This window comes from Macrotis lagotis, chromosome X, assembly GCF_037893015.1.
Source record: "Macrotis lagotis isolate mMagLag1 chromosome X, bilby.v1.9.chrom.fasta, whole genome shotgun sequence".
Taxonomy (NCBI): domain Eukaryota; kingdom Metazoa; phylum Chordata; class Mammalia; order Peramelemorphia; family Peramelidae; genus Macrotis; species Macrotis lagotis.
In genome coordinates, this window is record NC_133666.1 from 338,628,366 (window position 1) to 338,645,886 (window position 17,521).

Here is a 17,521-nt window from a genome sequence, read left to right on the forward strand (position 1 = left end):
TTCACAGGATGATGATGATGATGATGATGATGATAAAGTAAATCGTTTCTGTTTTGTGCTAATACTTGGCTTGAATCATCCATGCTCTTTTTTCATACTACAGTAATAGATAACTGCCTTAACAGCTCTGTCAAAGAATACTATCCTTAGCTCTGAAATTACTAGTCAGTGGCATCTAATTGGAATTTGACAGATCATTGGAATGTTGTTACAGTTCCAATGATAGAAGCACTATACTTTTTCTATACTAGGCAACAATGGAGTAATGGATTTATTTTAGAAAGTTGAAAGGAATGGATCTTTTCTACTTTTTTCCTTAAAGTAATGGAAGTCGCTACTGAGAAAAAATTACATTTTTAGTAACAATCAAATTGCAGTATGTATGATGAGAGGGTATAATAAAAGCTTGTTTTTTTCTAAGTATGTTAAAAATTCCTATTTTTTAAAAATTTTGTTCCATGTTTAAAGAACAAAAAAGAACAAACACTTCCATATATGAAGTAAAATAGAAAAAAGGGAACTATGGATGGAATCACAAATACATGTAGCTTTTTAAATACCATATTTAACCATTTCAGCAAGCCATTTTCAAAACTGTTTTGCTTGTCGTGAAAAATTCATAATTTGGATCAGACACCAAAGCTAAATGTTGATCTTCATATTTTACTTTTCTTTGTTTGGAGGAAGAATCATTAGCCTTTGGTCTTCTACTACACCCATTAAAATATTATACTGGGAAGTTATACCTCATCAGCAACTATTTTAGTTATTTTGCTTTAGAAAGAATGGATGTAGAGATGTGGCGAATTTGTGGAACAGCATAGGATCAAGAAGTAGTAAAGCTAAACTGATGTGGAAAGTTGGAAACCCTTAAACATTTGGGCTGAAAATTGGAGTAGTGAAAAATCTGGGTTCAAGTCTTACAAGCTAGACTCTGGAAATTATAACACCTGTTTCAATTTCCTCATCTATAAAATGAGGAGGTTTGATTTTATAGCTCCTTTGCTCCCTTCTAAATCTATTATGATTTACTTACTTAGTCATTTTCATAATTTTGTCTGTGGCTGATCCTGAGTCACAAAGCTCTCCCCAGAATTCTACCCTAGACACCAAAGATTACTTTTTTGTGTTCTCAGTTACTACATCCATTCTTTAATGGTGAGCATCATATCCAAAAGCTTGATAGTCATTACTAAAACAAACAAAATTAAAAAAAAAACCAAATTTCATGTTTGGAACGAAATATATTCTGAATTAAGATAGGATAAAAGCTCACCTTGGAAAAGCTAAGCATTGGCATAGACTCCAGCATAAACTTGTTATTTTAATTAAATTTGGAATTTAGATTTGAAATCTTTAAAACCTTTATACTAGTGATTGCATCCTGTATGCTATGTCATTATTTAGTAATGGATCAAGGAGATATGGTTTTTATTGAGGAGAAATCTTCTACTGTTCACTTTTTGTTTTGTGTCAATCTTTGAATTTGCATATCTTAAAATTGTCTTTTGAAGCAGAGGATAAAGATACTTTTGTTTAAGCTGTTTTAATTTATAACTTAGTAAATTTTTTTGGCAAACATCTTCGAACCTACTTTTATTTACTCTTGGTATGAAAGAAAGAGTATCTTTGTTTGATGAAGAGGGCCCTTATCAATTGTTACTTTTCAGTAAATTTAATTTTTAATTCCATTGTGGTGCCTATAGCACTCTTGAGTATAGTATCTTCCTGCTAAAATAAGCACCGATCAGACCCTTACTAGAATATTTCATCCAATTTGAAGCTCCATATCTAAGGAGGAACATGGAGAACTACAGATAAGAACCTCAAAGATGAATTAAGATTTATAAGTAAAGATTTATCAGAAAGGGTTTCAAGACTTGGGAATTATGTAGTCCATGGAACAAAAGGGTGAAAGAACAATAAGTAACTTTCATTAATAACAACAGTCTTTGAAAATAGAGTAGTTCTCAATTATTCTCTGAAATCAAAATAAATTGGAACAGTTTGTAAATTTTGTAAAAATAACTTCTTGACAATGAGACTACTGTACTTAGGGAATTTGATTCCTAAAGATGTCTGTAGGATTTCCTCTTCCCTGAAGAAATTGAATTTTTGTCTTTCTAGAATCGTTTACACATGTTCTTTCCTGGACTAGAATGACTTTTTAAACTGACCCCAATTCTATCCTGACAAAATATTTGAAGGCAATTTACATTATTCTGTTTTTAAAATACAATAAATGAAGGAAGAAGATTTTTTTGCATATAGCAACCAATGTGCCTGTCTTATTTCATGAATGTAATTAACCATAGTAAAATTGATGACTTTCCCCCCTCTTCCCATGTCCTTTTATTCATAAAATAAAGAAGCTGCAGTAAAACATACTGAAGATTTAAAGCAACTGAAAATTGAAAAGAAAACTCTTGAAAAAGAGCTCAAGAAGACGCAGGTAAGATAATCTACAAAGTCTCTGGTTTCTAGGTTTAGGGTAACATCCTTTGTGAATCTCCAAATATTATTATAGAGGTGACTTATAACAGTGTTTACTTAAGAAGCATTTCTTTATATGAGAATTTCTATAGAACAAAATAAAAACTAACTTTAAATTAGCAAATTGTGCTATAGAGTACTAGCCAAGAGTTGTTCATCTGATGAATTTCTTGTGTACATATGTATAACAGAATATAATATGATAATAGCTGAATATAACATAATAATTATAACTTGTGTTATTTAACAGGAAAAACTCGATGAGATTCCTAAACAAAATAATAAAAAAGGTAACTGTTCATTTTGTAACTATATTTGATTTTTCTTTTGACTTAGAATGTACTTTGAATTATAAAATTATTCTTCTCTATATTTTTAGTGTTGAAACATATGGGGACTCAGAGTTGTAGTAATGAGCCAGTTGAAGCCCTAGACAAGAGTGAGTAGCTTTTTAATTACTGTTTTGATTTTAGCTTAAATTTAAAAATATGTAGCTGATAATAATAATAATAATAATAGCAGCTAACATTTACTTAATACTGATTATATGCTGGGCACTGAGCCAAACACTTTATAAATATTTTATTTGATCTACATAACAACCCTAGGGAGATTTGTGCTCTTATTACCTCCATATTACAGATGAAGAAACTGAGGCTAACTGAAGTTAACTGAGTTGCCCAGGGTCACACAGCTTGTAACATTCTGAAACCAGATCTGAATTTAAGTTTTCCTGATTCCAGGTCTAATATAACTCAACTGAACTGCTCCTAGAAATAAGTGCAGTAATTTTTTGTTGCTATATAGCATATTCAAATCTTTGTCATCGATATTTTGATTTTTTAATAGAATAGCAGCTGGCGGGGGTTGGGGGGAGATGATGTTTTCTCTGAACCACTGTAGATCTCATTGGTGGATTGAATAGGATTTTGTAACTTAGTTTATCATTCATTAATGATAAAATAAGTGTTGGAGTGAGGAAAATGATGAGTCTTAGTCTGGTTTTTGGCATCTTTAATATATGGCATCATTGCATCCAGGAGATTATTAGGAGATAGTTGAAATAGGTCTAGAGCCTCACCTGGCTAAGTGAAAACTTTATATTAGCCACCCCATCTTGCTTTTGTTTCTGTGTCCAGTGAGGTACTGAAAGCCTAGATCTTTGCTCTCCTTTTTCTTCCTTTGTCTTCTTGAAATCTGTACCTGACCAGGGGATGTAGCATAGACTATCTCTGCCATTAAAAGAGCTTACATTTCAATAAGGTAAGATGACATATACATAATCAGAGATAAGAAAGATAGGTATGGAATAGATAAAAGCTAACCTCAGGACCTATAAGAGCAATAGCTGCTAAGGAGGACTTTTAAGGAAGGCAAGGCCTCTAAGAGGCAGAAGTAGAAGAGGAGAAGAGAATCCCAGCAGAGGAAGATAGCCAGTGAAACTTACTTAGGTGATGGATCATCAGATCAGTATGATTGAATTCTAGGGTATTTGGAAGGGTATAATAATATACTTGAAAAATGGGAGAGAGTCATAAAGAACTTTAATTGCCAAACTGAGGAGTTTATTTTTGATCTAGAAGTCATTAAGAGTTTAGAGTTTTTGAATTGGGAGATGAAGTGGTCAAACCTGTGGATCACTTCTTTAGCTGTGTGGAAGATAAAATGGAAGAGGGGAGAGATTTGTAGCTTGAATACTAAATAGAATAGGGTGAGGGCTAGAACAAAAGTGGCAGCTTTGTGAATAGAGAGAAGGATAGAACAGTTAATTGTCTTGGTGAAACAATGTATTGCTAATTAAGATGGAATAAAGGATATATTTTTGTTGGTAATCTCTAAAATAGTTTGTAAAGAAAATTTTTAGACAAAATATTGGTCCCACTTGCTAAGATCTGATTCTCTGCCTGCCTTTTCTAGACTTCCATAGTCTTGGAATTTGTACTAGGGCTCTGAGGTGAGGGCATACCCAAATCATTACCTCAACCAAATGAACTTTGTAGCATGTCTTGTCTTAGCTGGTCTAAAGTAGATTTTGTTACATAAAGAAAATTTAACATTTTTCATATTCTTAGGAAAAATAAAACTGCTTTTGAAGGAGCTCTGGCTGTGTATTGACTCTACAAAAGAAAGACTACAGAATGAAGGCAGTGAAGCTGTCCGAGGTATGAAGAGTTGTTCAAAGGAATATCAGCAAAAAGTTTTTTTCCCCTCCATGTAGTATGATTTCCTGCCTTGTTTTTAGTAAATAATGTATTTGACTTTTGATTTGCCACAGCTTCCTTTGATGAATGTTCAGAGGTAACTGAAAAAAAATCTGTGGATTGCAAGAAAGGTATGTATTCAGTTGTTGTTACTGTTTGTCCTTTCTGGAAGAAGGTTTTGAATTGACATCCATGTGAATTGAATTTGAGTGAGGGGGTGCTCTGCTAAACATCACCAGCCTCACTTTTTCCTAATCTGAATATGGAGATGGCCCTGGATGCAAGGCAGTTAGGATTAAGTGCTTCCCCCAAGGTTACATAGCTAGTAAGGATCAAGTGTGGAGATGAGATGTGACCTCAGTCAGGTCTTCCTGATTTTAGGGTTGGTGCTTTAATCCACTGCTACATCTCACTGCCTGTTGTGTGTTCAGTATATTTTAGGAGAATGATTGATCAAATATTGTCCCTTTAGTCATTCACTTTTTTTCACTAAACTGATAATGTCTTCTAGACCCACTAACTTTAAAGTATTTGATTTAAAACATTTGGGTTCTAGGAGGAAAACTGAATATGGTTATTGCCACATTTTCTCCAAATTTTGGTTTTAGTCCACACCTCTTAATTCATGGGCATAGAGAGATCTCAGTGAAGAAATGTCTTCTACTAGTGCAGCTAGGCAACTGTTTTTCAGCTTACAAAGTTGTCTTAAGAAAACTTATGCAAAATCATGCAACCAACTTTGAGGGTTAGCCATAATACCAGGTCTCTTATTACCAAGTATTTGATTGATAAAACCCCAATTTCATTTAGTATTTTGACACAGGACCGTTTCCTTACAGGCTAACTTTTCTATCTGACTTTTAGAGTTGTAGATTAGATAAGTTATTACATGTAGTATGCTCTTTATGAAAGTATACATCTGTTTGGAGTTTACATGTTTTAAAAAATTGACTTATGTCATCTACATCTCTTCTCCCTTCCCAGTTGACAACCATGGAAGGGGTCCTCAACATGACTTTTGACAGAAATGTGGGATTGCAACTAGATTAACTGATGTATTCCTGGTCTTGATAGATTTACATGTTATCTCTATGTTCACTTATCAAATCCACTGAGAATAATCTAGAAGATAAGAACATGAATGTTGTTGATCCTTATATCAGATTTAAAATTGGACCTTTGTGTATAGGGACAAGTCATTAAAGTTTCCTCAGTCTAAATTATGTGTTTGCCAAATTTTAAACTAAATATTGCAATTTAGATTGTTTTTATCCATTTTTAAGTTTGTTTCATGCCCTTTATTTCACAGACTGATCCTATTTTTGGCTTCTTGAATGATGAATGTTTTTGAATAATATTTTAGAGTTATGCAGGTATTTCTAAAAGGAAAGATTTTGATGTCATCAATTTTTTAAAATTGGTGAAAAAGAAATTTTTTATGCTGTTGTGAAGTGAAAATGAAAACTAATATGAGTTTCTTATATTCACTTGATAAGATTAACAATTGTGATTTTTAATTTAGAGGCTTTCTCTTTTTTTGGTCATTGGCAATCTGTGATTTAATAAGAATGACAACAGAAAGTTCTTTTTTGAGATATATATGTGTGTGTGTATATATATATATGTATATACACACACACACACACAAAAGTATTTTATTGGATAATTCCCTATTTTTTCCTCAAACCACATTTCTGAAAGTAGCTATCCTACATATATTTTGTTGATACAAAGGGTAGTTGGCAAGAGGAGTGGATGAATTATGACGAACCTATCAAATCAGTAGACACAAAATTCAAACAATATGCTTTGCCAATAGGTTAGTATTGTTCTGCTTTTTACTATATATTTTTTTCTGTTAGGTCTTTGATTGAATTGCTAATTTATATAATTATACCATAAGAGTACAGGAAAACCAACTGATATCCCAAAGTTTAATTTCAAATGTCTGTCCATAGAAAAGGCTGCCAAAGAAAATCTAAAATCTGTTGAAGAATGTGGACTGCTACCTCGTGTGCAGAGTAATCACCCCAATCCTCCTGAAATGAAGACTTGCCTGACAAGCTTCTCTGTGCAGTTAGAGCAGGAATTCCTCCTGGGAGGATGTAGGTCCACTGAGGAGGATGGCCCCATCACTGTCAACGTACAGGACTGCAGTAATGATTCAGCTTTTCATGAAGATAGAAATCCTAAAGTTTTCATGCCAAGCAGTTGGGAGGATGACAGTTCTAATTCCTCTGAACAGGAAGATCCAGAAGATAAGCCACTCTTGAAGGATCTGGAAGCCATCTTTGACCTTTTCAAACTTCCCCCACCACTTCTGTCCCCAGTGTCCACACCCCCTCCAACACCATTAAGATGTCAGATGCCACCATCATCTCCACTTGCACCAGTAAGTTACAGAGTTTTTGACTTTTTATTATTGTCTATAATACCATTGTAAGTTTGCTTGATACAAATGATGATTTCTGGTACTTGCTAAGAAATAGAATGGTACATCAATGGAATTGATTAGGTATTCAATATATTATAGTAAATGGCCATAACAATTTAATAATTGATAAACCCAAAGAGCCAAGTGCTTGGGACAAAAAAAACTCATTAGTTGACAAAAATTGCAGAAATGTAAATATATATATATATATATATATACCAACATCTCATGCCATATATCAGTGTAAGATTACAATGGTAAGTGATTTAGATATAAATGGTGATAAGCAAATTATCAAATGCTCAAAATCACTATTGATTAGAGAAATGCAAATTAAATCCAGAATTTACCCACCTAAGGGCAATCTAGATGGAGGGATCTATGCTCTACTTAACATTGCATTTTACAGTGGTATGGTTTTGGTAAGAATTCATTTAAATAAGATGTCTGGGTGGGGCAAATTCTTTGTTCCAGATCTGAAATGTCCTTCTCACTCTTTTTTTCCCCTATCTCTTCTTACACCTCTTATTTACTTGTAACCACTATCTCCCTAATTCACATCCTTTTAAAGAATCCCTCTCCCTTTATGCTAGTATTCCTTAATCTACCCACCCCTTAATAATACCTCCCATATCCTTTCTTTCCACTCTGTTTTATTCTATACACCTTTTCTAAAAGTCCCTCCTTTATCCTTTCTTCTCACTTGACCTTCTAGTTCTTTAATTTAGAAAAATTTAATACCTTTCTAAATGCATTCTTCTGTCTTCTTTGACCCAGTTCTGATGAGAATAAGGTTCCAGCACTACCAGCTCTTTACTCCCACTGCTTCCACACTATAACAGTTCTTCCTATCTATCAGTCCTTGTTTGTGTGAGATAATTGCTCCATTTTACCTCAACTGTCCGATTTTATTTTTGTAGACTTATTCCATCATACTCAACTCAAGCCTAAACCTTCCTTATTTGTTTTTTCAAACCATGCAAGTGAAGATAAGCTTCTTGGATACTGGCAATATATTTATCCCATATAAGAAGTAAACAATTTGACCTTATTGAGGCCCCTTATAATTGTTGTTCAATGTTTGCCTTGTTTCTCTTGAATTTTATTTTTTGTCACAAATACCATGATTTTCATTTAGGATTATACTCAACTTTTCAGTATAAGTTCTTTTTGCAAAATCAGCTCCTTTACTCTTTGAAGTAAAACTTCTAAATCCTTTATTTTTTTTCAGTTTTTAATTAATGTTTTTATTGCTTTAAGCCATCAGGTATTCACAAATAAATGAACCATCATTTGTCTTTACAAGATAATTTGTCTTTATATTTATGCTCTATTTCTATTCTTTTTTTTTTTTGAATTTATTTTTTTATTTTTGTTAATTCTCATTTTGTACAATTTTTTTTACATTAATAAAATATTCTTGTTTAAGAGTAAACAAAATGCCACCCCCCCATGAATATAGACTTCTTGGGCGATAAAGGGGGAGAGAGAAAAATTAAAATTAAAAAAATAATAGTAATAATTGTAGGTATAGCTAGGTGGTGCAATGGATGAAGCACCAGCCCTAGAGCCACAAGCACCCAAGCCCACATCCAGCCCTGTAGACCCAACAGCCACCCAGCCGTGTGACATGCAAACCACCCAATCCCCACTGCCCTGCAAAAACCAAAAAGAAGGGAAAAAAAGACCCAAAATAAAATAAAATAGTAATCATAGTAGGGGTGGCTGGGTGGCAGACAGAGCATTGGCCCTTGAGCCAGGAGCACCCCAGTCCAAATCCGGCCTCAGATACCCAAAGATCGCCCTGCTATATGGCCCCAGGCAGGCCACCCAGCCCCATTTGCCCTGCACCCTCTCCCAAATAATAATAATAATAATAAATGTGCTTCAGTCTTTGTTCCATCACCAACAACTCTGTCATGGGTGGATCGCATTCTTTATGGTAAGTCCATCAAGTTGCTTCCATATTTTTCCAATATTGCCATTGCTGATCGCAACTCCCTCCTTTCTTATTTCTCCACTACCATGTACCACATTTTCTCTCTCCTTTCACTCTGACTCTGCTGTAGGGTCACTGAGTGGCGCAGCAGACAGATCCCTGGTCCTGGGGCCAAGAAGCCCTGAGCCCCCATACCACCCCTTAGGCCCAGAATCCACCTGGCCCTATGGTCCTGGACAGGCCTTCCAATCCCAGCCCCTTGCAAGAAGTAAAAAAGAAAATGTATTATATCTGACCACTCTCCCCCCCATGGTCCATCCTCTCCTCCTTTATTCACATCCCCACCTTTTCCCCCTGCTCCCCCCTCCTTCTTACTCCAGATGCCTATACCCCATTGAGTATATATGCTGTTTCCTCTCCTAGCCACCTCTGATGAGAGCGAAGATTCCTTCATTCCCCCCTTGCCTCCCCCCTTCCATATCATTGCAATAGCTCATTGTAATAAAGAAAAAAACTTATTATATGAAATATCTTGGCCTATTCCCCCTCTCCTTTTTTTCTCCCATTACATTCCCTTTTTTTCTATTGACTCCATTTTTATACTATATTTTATCTTCAAATTCAGCTTTCTCCTATGCTTCAACTATAAAAGCTCCCTCTTACCTGCTGTATTAACTGAGAAGGTTCATATGAGTATTATCACTGTCATTTTTCTATGCAGGAATACATGCAGTTCATCATCATTAAGTCCCTCATATTTTCCCCCTCCTCCAATCTCCATGCTTCACCTGAATCCTGTATCTGAAGATCAAACCTTCTGTTCATCTCTGGCCATTCTAAAAGGAACCTTTGAAATTCCCCTGTTTCATTGAAAGTCCATCTTTTTCCCTGGAAGAGGACATTCAGCCTTTCTGGATAGTTCATTCTTGGCTGCATTCTAAGCTCTTTGGCCTTCTGGTATATTATATTCCAAGCCCTACGAGCTTCCAATGTAGTTGTTCCTAAGTCCTGTGTGATCCTGACTGCAGCTCCATGATATTTGAACTGTGTCCTTCTGGCTGCTTGTAATATTTTCTCTTTGACTTGGGAGCTCTGGAACTTGGCTATAATATTCCTAGGGGTTGGCTTTTTGGGATCTCTTTCTCAGGGGGATCGGTGGATTCTCTCCATTTCTATTTTGCCCTCTGCTTCTAGAATATCAGGGCAATTTTCCTGTAGTAATTCTTTGAAAATGATGTCAAGGCTCTTTTCCTGATCATGACTTTCAGGTATTCCAATAATTTTCAAATTATCTTTCCTAAATCTGTTTTCCATATCAGTTGTTTTTTCAATGAGATATTTCACATTTTCTTCTAATTTTTCATTTTTTTGGTTTTGAAGTATTGATTCCTGATTTCTGGTAAATTCATCAATCTCCCTGAGTTCTGTTCTTTGTCTGAAGGATTTGTTCTCCTCAGGGAGTTTTCTTATCTCTTTTTCCATCTGGCCAATTTTGCTTTTTAAGGTATTCTTCTCCTCAGTAACTTTTTGAACTGTTTTATCCATTTTACCTAAGCTGGTTTTTAGCATGCTATTTTCTTCAGCATTTTTTTGGATTTCCTTGACTAAGCTGCTGACTTCATTTTCATATTTTTCCTGTATCTCTCTCCTTTCTTTTCCCAGTTTTTCTTCCAACTCCCTCATTTGATTTTCAAAGTCTTTTGTGAGCTCTGTCATAGCCTGAGCCCAATTTCTGTTTTTCTTGGAGTCTTTAGATGCAAGAGCTTGTGCTTCCTCATCTTCAGACTGAGTATTTTGATCCTTCTTGGGCTCATATGCAAAATATTTCTCACTGGTCTTCCTCTTGTTTCTCTGCTTGCTCATTTTTCCCAGCCTGGGCCTGGTTCTGGGGTGCTTCCTGAGCTTTTGGGACACTCCCACAAGGGTCTCAGTGTGTGAGGTTCTGTCCTCCCTCCTGGTCTGTGAATGACCATATGCACCCCCCTCTGCCACGGGGCTGGGGGGGGGGGCTCTGCTGTTCTTTGGGGGGCCTACACTGCGATCAGGATCTGAATATGGTCAGAGCCCTAGAGTCCTGTTGCAGGGGCAGAAGACAGAGCTCTGCAATCTCTCTCTCTCTTCACTCCCCTCCCTCAGCTCAATGGGCTCATGCCCTGGAGGCTCCTGCTTACCAGCTCCCCCTGCTTCTGTTTCTTCTGTTTCTGGATCTGAGCTGCAGAAAGACCAAGCTGCTTGCTGTGTGCCCTGAGGGCTGGGCTCCAAGTGCTCCCTCTGGCAGAGGTCCCCCGCTGTTCCCCCACTTTTTGCCTGGTGCTTTCCAGGGTGTAGCTCAGGAGACTCCCCCGCTGCTGTGAGCCATGCTCCTAGCACCCTGGGGTTGCCTCTGGGAGGCTGAAGTTCTTTCGCTCTGGCGGGCCGCCCCTCCGACCCCCGGGAGGCAGAGCCTTTCTGCTCTTTTCCAGGTTACCTTGAGTAGGAGAACTGCCTCTCTGGGTCCCTCTGTGGGTTCTGTCTCTCGAAAGTTTAGTTAGAGTCCTTAGTTTCAAGTTTTATCAGAGAGCGCCTGAGACTGGATCCCTTCTTGTCGCCATCTTGGCTCTGCCCCCCCCCCCCCCGCTGTTTTTTTTTTAATGAAGAAGTTGCTAGGTTTTGTGTTTATCCTCACCTCTAGCTCTACATAATTTAAATTATTTGTTTTTTTTTCCTAGGTTCCATGCCCTATTTTTCTCTTGACTTGGGAGTTTTAAAATTTGACTATAAACTTCCTCTAAGTTTTCATCTTGAGATTGCTTTCAGGTGGTGATTGGTAGATTTTTTTTTCTTTTTCTATTTTACTCTCTCATTCTAGAATTTGAGGGCAATTTTCCCTAATGGTATCTAGATTTTTTGGGAGGGTTCATAACTTTCAGAGAGTTCCAACGATTTTTATATTCTTTCTCTTTGATCTATTCTTTTAGTCATTTGTTATTTCCAGTGAGTTTCACTTTCTCTTCATTTTTTTCATTCTTTTGATTTTGTTTTATTATATCTTGGTGTCTTATAATGGTATTAGTTTTCCCTGTGCCATTCTGGTTTTAAGATCTCTAAGAGCTCTTTTTTTGAACTTGTAACCTTTTGACATTTTTCTTTAAAGTAGAAGTTTTGTGTTTTGTTTTTTTTTTTGCAAGGCAACTTCTTTATTGGTAATTATTGTCTGAGGCTGAACTCAGGTCCTCCTGACTCCAGGGCCAGTGCTTTATCCACTGTGCCACCTAGTTGCCCCCATAGAAGTGTTTTTTTCAATTTCCCTCTCTTCTGATTATGAACCCAGATCTTCTCTGTTCTCATAGTATAACTCTATGTTTGAGTTATTTTTTTTGGTTACTAATTTTTTTAGTAGCTTATTATTATAGTCAGGTTCTAGTCCTGAGATGCAAATGATGATAACTTCGGCTTTAGGTTTTTCACACTGTTGTTGAGCTCTTGCTTCCTGCCTCCCCTCCTACAGCTATAAACTTCAGCTTAACCTTCTGCTCTGAAACAAAAATTAGGGACTCTACTCTCTTGCAAATGCCCCCAGCCAACAGGGCCCCTACCCTTCTGCTTCTGTACTCGCTGGGCATATGCTATTTCATTCTCAGTTACAGCTGAGAACAATTACTCTACCTAGACTTTTAATTATTTCTACTGCTCAAAGTTCTCTTTGAGGTGATAATTTACCTTGTTTGAGAGAGAATTTTGGAAAGCTCAGAACTTCCTGTCTTATTCTGCCATCTTCCCAGAATCCTTTGTACAATATTAAATTTTTTTGAGGCAATGGGGTTAAATGACTTGCCCAGTGTCACACAGCTAGGCCATTATTAAGTTTCTGAGGCCAAATTTGAACTCAGGTCCTCCTGACTCCAGAGCCTCACTCTGTCCACTGTGGTACCAAGCTGCCCCCTACAACATTAATTTCTAAAAATTTTGAGTTCTAAATTCCTCCTTTTCTCTTTCTCCCCCCCATCTCTCATTGTGAAGGAGAGAAGTTTGATAAAGATTACATATGTGACATCATGCATAACAAATTGCCATATTAGTCATATTGCAAAAGAAAAAACATACACATACCAATAAAACCAAGAGTGGTGAAGTTTAAAAAAGCATGCTTCAATCTGTTTTCTTTAGAGGTGGATAGCCTTTTTCATCATGGGTCTTTTGGAATTATCTTGGATCATTGATCTTGATAATCATTGGATAAATCTTCACGGTTGGTCATCCTCAGGGTTTCTTTTACTGTGTACAATGTTCTCCAGGTTCTGCTTAATTCACTTTACGTAAGTTATAAACTTATAAACTTATAAAACTTATAAAAGTTTTTCCAGATTTTTCTGAAACCATACAAATGACTACTTCTTTTTTCTTTTAAGGTATTTTAATTTTCCCCAGATACATATATAAACAATTTTCAACATTCATTTTGGATACTGAGTTCCAAAATCTCTTCCCCTCTTCTCCCCAACATTGAGAAGGCAAGCAATTCAATATAGACTGTATGTGTGTAGGGCAAAATATTTCTATAATATGGTGAAAGAAAATATAGAACCAAAATCAGAACTTTCTCCTGGGAAATGAATAGCATTCTTCATCTTAAGTCCTTCAGAGTTGTCTTAAATCATGGTATTCATGAGAATAGCAAGTCATTCACAGCTGATTATTTTAAACATTTCTGTTACTTTGTACGGAGTACATTTCACATTGCTTCAGTTCATGTGTTTCTAGGTTCTCCCGAGAGCATCCGGCTTATCATTTCTTTTTTTTTTTTTTTTTTTGCAAGGCAATGGAGTTAAGTGGCTTACCCAAGGCCACACAGCTAGGTAATTATTAAGTGTCTGAGGCCAGATTTGAACTCAGGCTCTCCTGACGGTGCTCTTATCCACTGCACCACCTAGCTACCCCTGGCTTATCATTTCTTATAGCAGAATAGTATTCCATCATAATCATATATCACAATTTTTTCATCCATTCCCCAATTGATGGACATTCCCTCAATTTCCTATTCCCCATCACCAGAAAAGACAAATACCTCTATACACATGGACCTTTTTTATTTTTGTTTTATATCTCTTTTGGCATACACACCTAGCAATAGCTCTTGTTACGTCAAAGGGCATACACTGTCCTATAAATAACCTTTGGACATAGTTCCAAATTGCTATATAGAATGGTTGAATCAGATCACAACTCCCCCAACAATGCATCAGTGTCTCATTTTTCCCACCTCTCTTCAACATTTGTCTTTTTTTTTGTCTTATTAGTGAATCTAATAAGTATGAGGTGATACCTCAATATTGTTTTAATTTGCATTTCTCCAATCAGTAGTGAGTTAGAGCATTTTTTCACATGGCTATGGAGAGCTTATCTCATCTGAAAACTATTCATATCCCTTGATCGTTTATCATTTGAGGAATGACATCCACTTGTACAAATTTGACTCAGTTATCTATAAGCTTGAGAAATGAAATATTTATAGGAGAAACTTGCTTCAAAATTTTTTCTATTCATTCATTTCTGACAGTGTTTACCTCCATTCTATTTCTTCTTGCTTGTTCTTCTTGCTTGTTCTGTTCTCTCCTTTCACCTGGTCCCTTCTCAAAAGTGTTTCACTTCTGACTACTCCCTCCCCTAGTCTGCTTTTCTTTCTTTTAAACCCTCCCTTTTATATCATTTCCCCACTCCCCCATTCTCTTATTCCCTTTCAGTCTTACTTTCCTGTAGGGTAAGATAGGCAAATCAGTTTCTTTCTAAAACTGTTCAGTGAAGCTAATTTTTATGGAAGACATATTTTGTAAATATATGGGGAAAACAGATTGATATTTAATTTTGTTTTTAACAGTTGTATTACAAGCATGCCATAAAGATGCAGAAATGAAACTTCTCTAACTATCCTAAAATTTTACCTTGGAAGTTAGAAGAAAAGAAGGAAAAACCCAGGACGCTTATACTAATCTTTATAATTAAAAGTTTAAAAGTCTTTCTTTTGTTTTAGATCAAGGCAGAATCTATTACTCCTATCTCTTGCTACTGCCCTCTTGGAATAAGGAGAGGGAGCCAGAGCCTTCAAGTAGTTGATCCATAGGGTAGTTAAGTGACATACTCCTTTTTCAATCAAAATGTCATCTCCTTGAGAGCAGAAATTATGTTGTTTGCTTGTGTTTGCAGCCCCATTGTTCGTCATGGGAACCGACACTTAGCACTTGATAAATAACTTTTTATTAATTCCTTGAATGCAGAGCCAAGATCTTTCCATTGAATTATTGCAGAATGATATGAGCAAGAATATTGGATTGTAGAGACAGTGTTTGATTATGGTTAGAGAACTGGTTGAGTTCAAATCTTAATTCTATCCATACTATTTGTGTGATCATGGGCATTTGTCTAAAACCATAAGAAATCTGTGCCCATATAATTACTGGCACTTTATAACTTATCTTTTGAAAACATCAAATCTTTAACTCTTTTTTAGGAATAAGTCTTGATCTTGTATATTTGTATCATTCCTCTACCTCTTTTATGATAGACTTTTATCAGTGACTTTTGAAACAGATTATTTTTTCTTCTTGATGTCTATACTTTTCTTCCTTCTACACTGATTTTGCTCAAAGGTTTTTACAAAATTTATGTAGTCAGAATTGTGTATTTTTTTATAGTCACTTTTGTCTCTTAATTTTTTAGAAGGTGACCTTTTATGTTCAAGTCCTTGACCATATTTTTAATGAGCCAATATTATATAATATTCATCTTGGAACTTTGTGACTAGGATGGAGCAGTGCTGAGTTTAATGCAATTAGTCATTAGACCTCACTGTTGAACATTCCCAGGACTATTATCTTCTTCAATTTATTGGTGTCTTGACCTACTGGAAAAACTTATAATTGCTCTCTCCCTATTGCCTGGTTCTTTATGAAAGTTTTTGAGTGAGGACTGGGGAAAATTGTTCTGACTTGTTATTCAAGTGATCTGGAATTCATTTTATGCATTTCTGTGTCTTCTCCCCATTAGAATATAAGTTTCATTAGAGTAAGTATTGTTACATTCCTTGTATTATTTTCCCGGTGCCAACCTAGTATGTGCCTGACACATAGTATGTACTCAATAAGTACTTGTTGAATGATTGATTAGATTGCTTAAATGTCTTTATGTAGTAACTATTTTTTCCCAGCGAACTTTTCCTTTGAATCTACTCTGATTATATAAAAGCTGTTACAAGTTTATATAATCAAAATTACTAATTTCTCTCCTATGATCTCTCTTCTTTGGGAAAGAACTCTTCTATATCTATATCTGTATTCTTTTCTCTTCCTCAAATTTGTTGATATGAAATTTTATTTTATGTCAGGGTCTGCTTTCTGTTTAGCACAGTCCATAGTTTGAAATTTTAGTGAGAATTCAGTTTCTACCAGAACGTTTTCCATTTTCCTTTGTACTTTCCGTTGAAGAAAAAGTCCTTATCACAGTCACTGATGTCCATAGGTTACAATACTCATGCTACTGTGTTTCAGTAATTTTGGAGTATTGTTAACCTATTGTGTTCAATTCATCCAAATTTTATTTTGTCTAGTTCTATTAAATAATCCCTTGGTGATTTTGTTAGCACTTTTCTCCTAATTAGCCTAGCCTAACCATTCATAATTTCCTTTTTTTTTGTTTTTCTAAAGAATGTATTAATTCTTGATATGTCTTAGAAGATGGAATTCTCTATATTAATGACTTTATAGTTCTTTTGAATGGAATTTTTTTCTTCCTGTTGGGTTTTGTTGGTAATGTATATATAAAAAGCTGATGATGTTTATACTTTCTTACTTGATGCTTTTCTGCAGTTAAAGAATTAACTTTTTAGTTGACTCCCTTGAGTTTTTTTTATGTAAACTATCATGTCATTCTAAAATAGTATATTTCTTTTTGGGCCATGTTTATTGCCTCAACTTCTTTATTTTATCATATTACAATTGTTAACATTTCTAGAATTAAAGCAAGTATTATTGCTCACTATAGACATTTTTCCTCTTACTCCTCTACCCTTTCCTCATTAGAAAGATCTCTAGTTGGGGGCAGCTAGGTGGCACAGTGGATAGAGCACCAGCCCTGGAGTCAGGGGGACCTGAGTTCAAATGTGGCCTCAGACACTTAATAATTACCTAACTGTGTGACCTTGGGCAAGTCACTAACCCCACTGCCTTGCAAAAAACTTAAAAAAAATAAAAATAAAAAAAGAAAGATCTCTAACTATTCCATATTCCAGATTATTATAGTTCTTGATTTTCAATAGATAACACTTCACTATATTAAGCAAAGTTTCTCTATAACTACTTTTTAGCATTTTCTGCATATTCTGATATGGAATGTTGTATTTATAATATTACTAATGCTGAGTCAGCTTGGTGTTCCTAGACCAAATTGCACCTGATCACAATTTTTATATGTGTTGCCTTGGTT

At 35.6% G+C, this 17,521-nt stretch overlaps 1 protein-coding gene across 1 annotated transcript in view; it reads left to right on the plus strand.

The window, feature by feature from the left end:
- ICE1 (interactor of little elongation complex ELL subunit 1) overlaps positions 1-17,521 on the plus strand; it is an 82,958-nt gene that overhangs the window by 30,427 nt on the left and 35,010 nt on the right. Inside the window, exons 8-13 of the mRNA XM_074205254.1 lie at positions 2,370-2,452; positions 2,744-2,783; positions 2,873-2,932; positions 4,566-4,655; positions 4,769-4,825; positions 6,653-7,086. Coding sequence (XP_074061355.1) covers positions 2,370-2,452; positions 2,744-2,783; positions 2,873-2,932; positions 4,566-4,655; positions 4,769-4,825; positions 6,653-7,086 — 764 coding nt within the window. The remainder of the gene's footprint in view (positions 1-2,369; positions 2,453-2,743; positions 2,784-2,872; positions 2,933-4,565; positions 4,656-4,768; positions 4,826-6,652; positions 7,087-17,521) is intronic.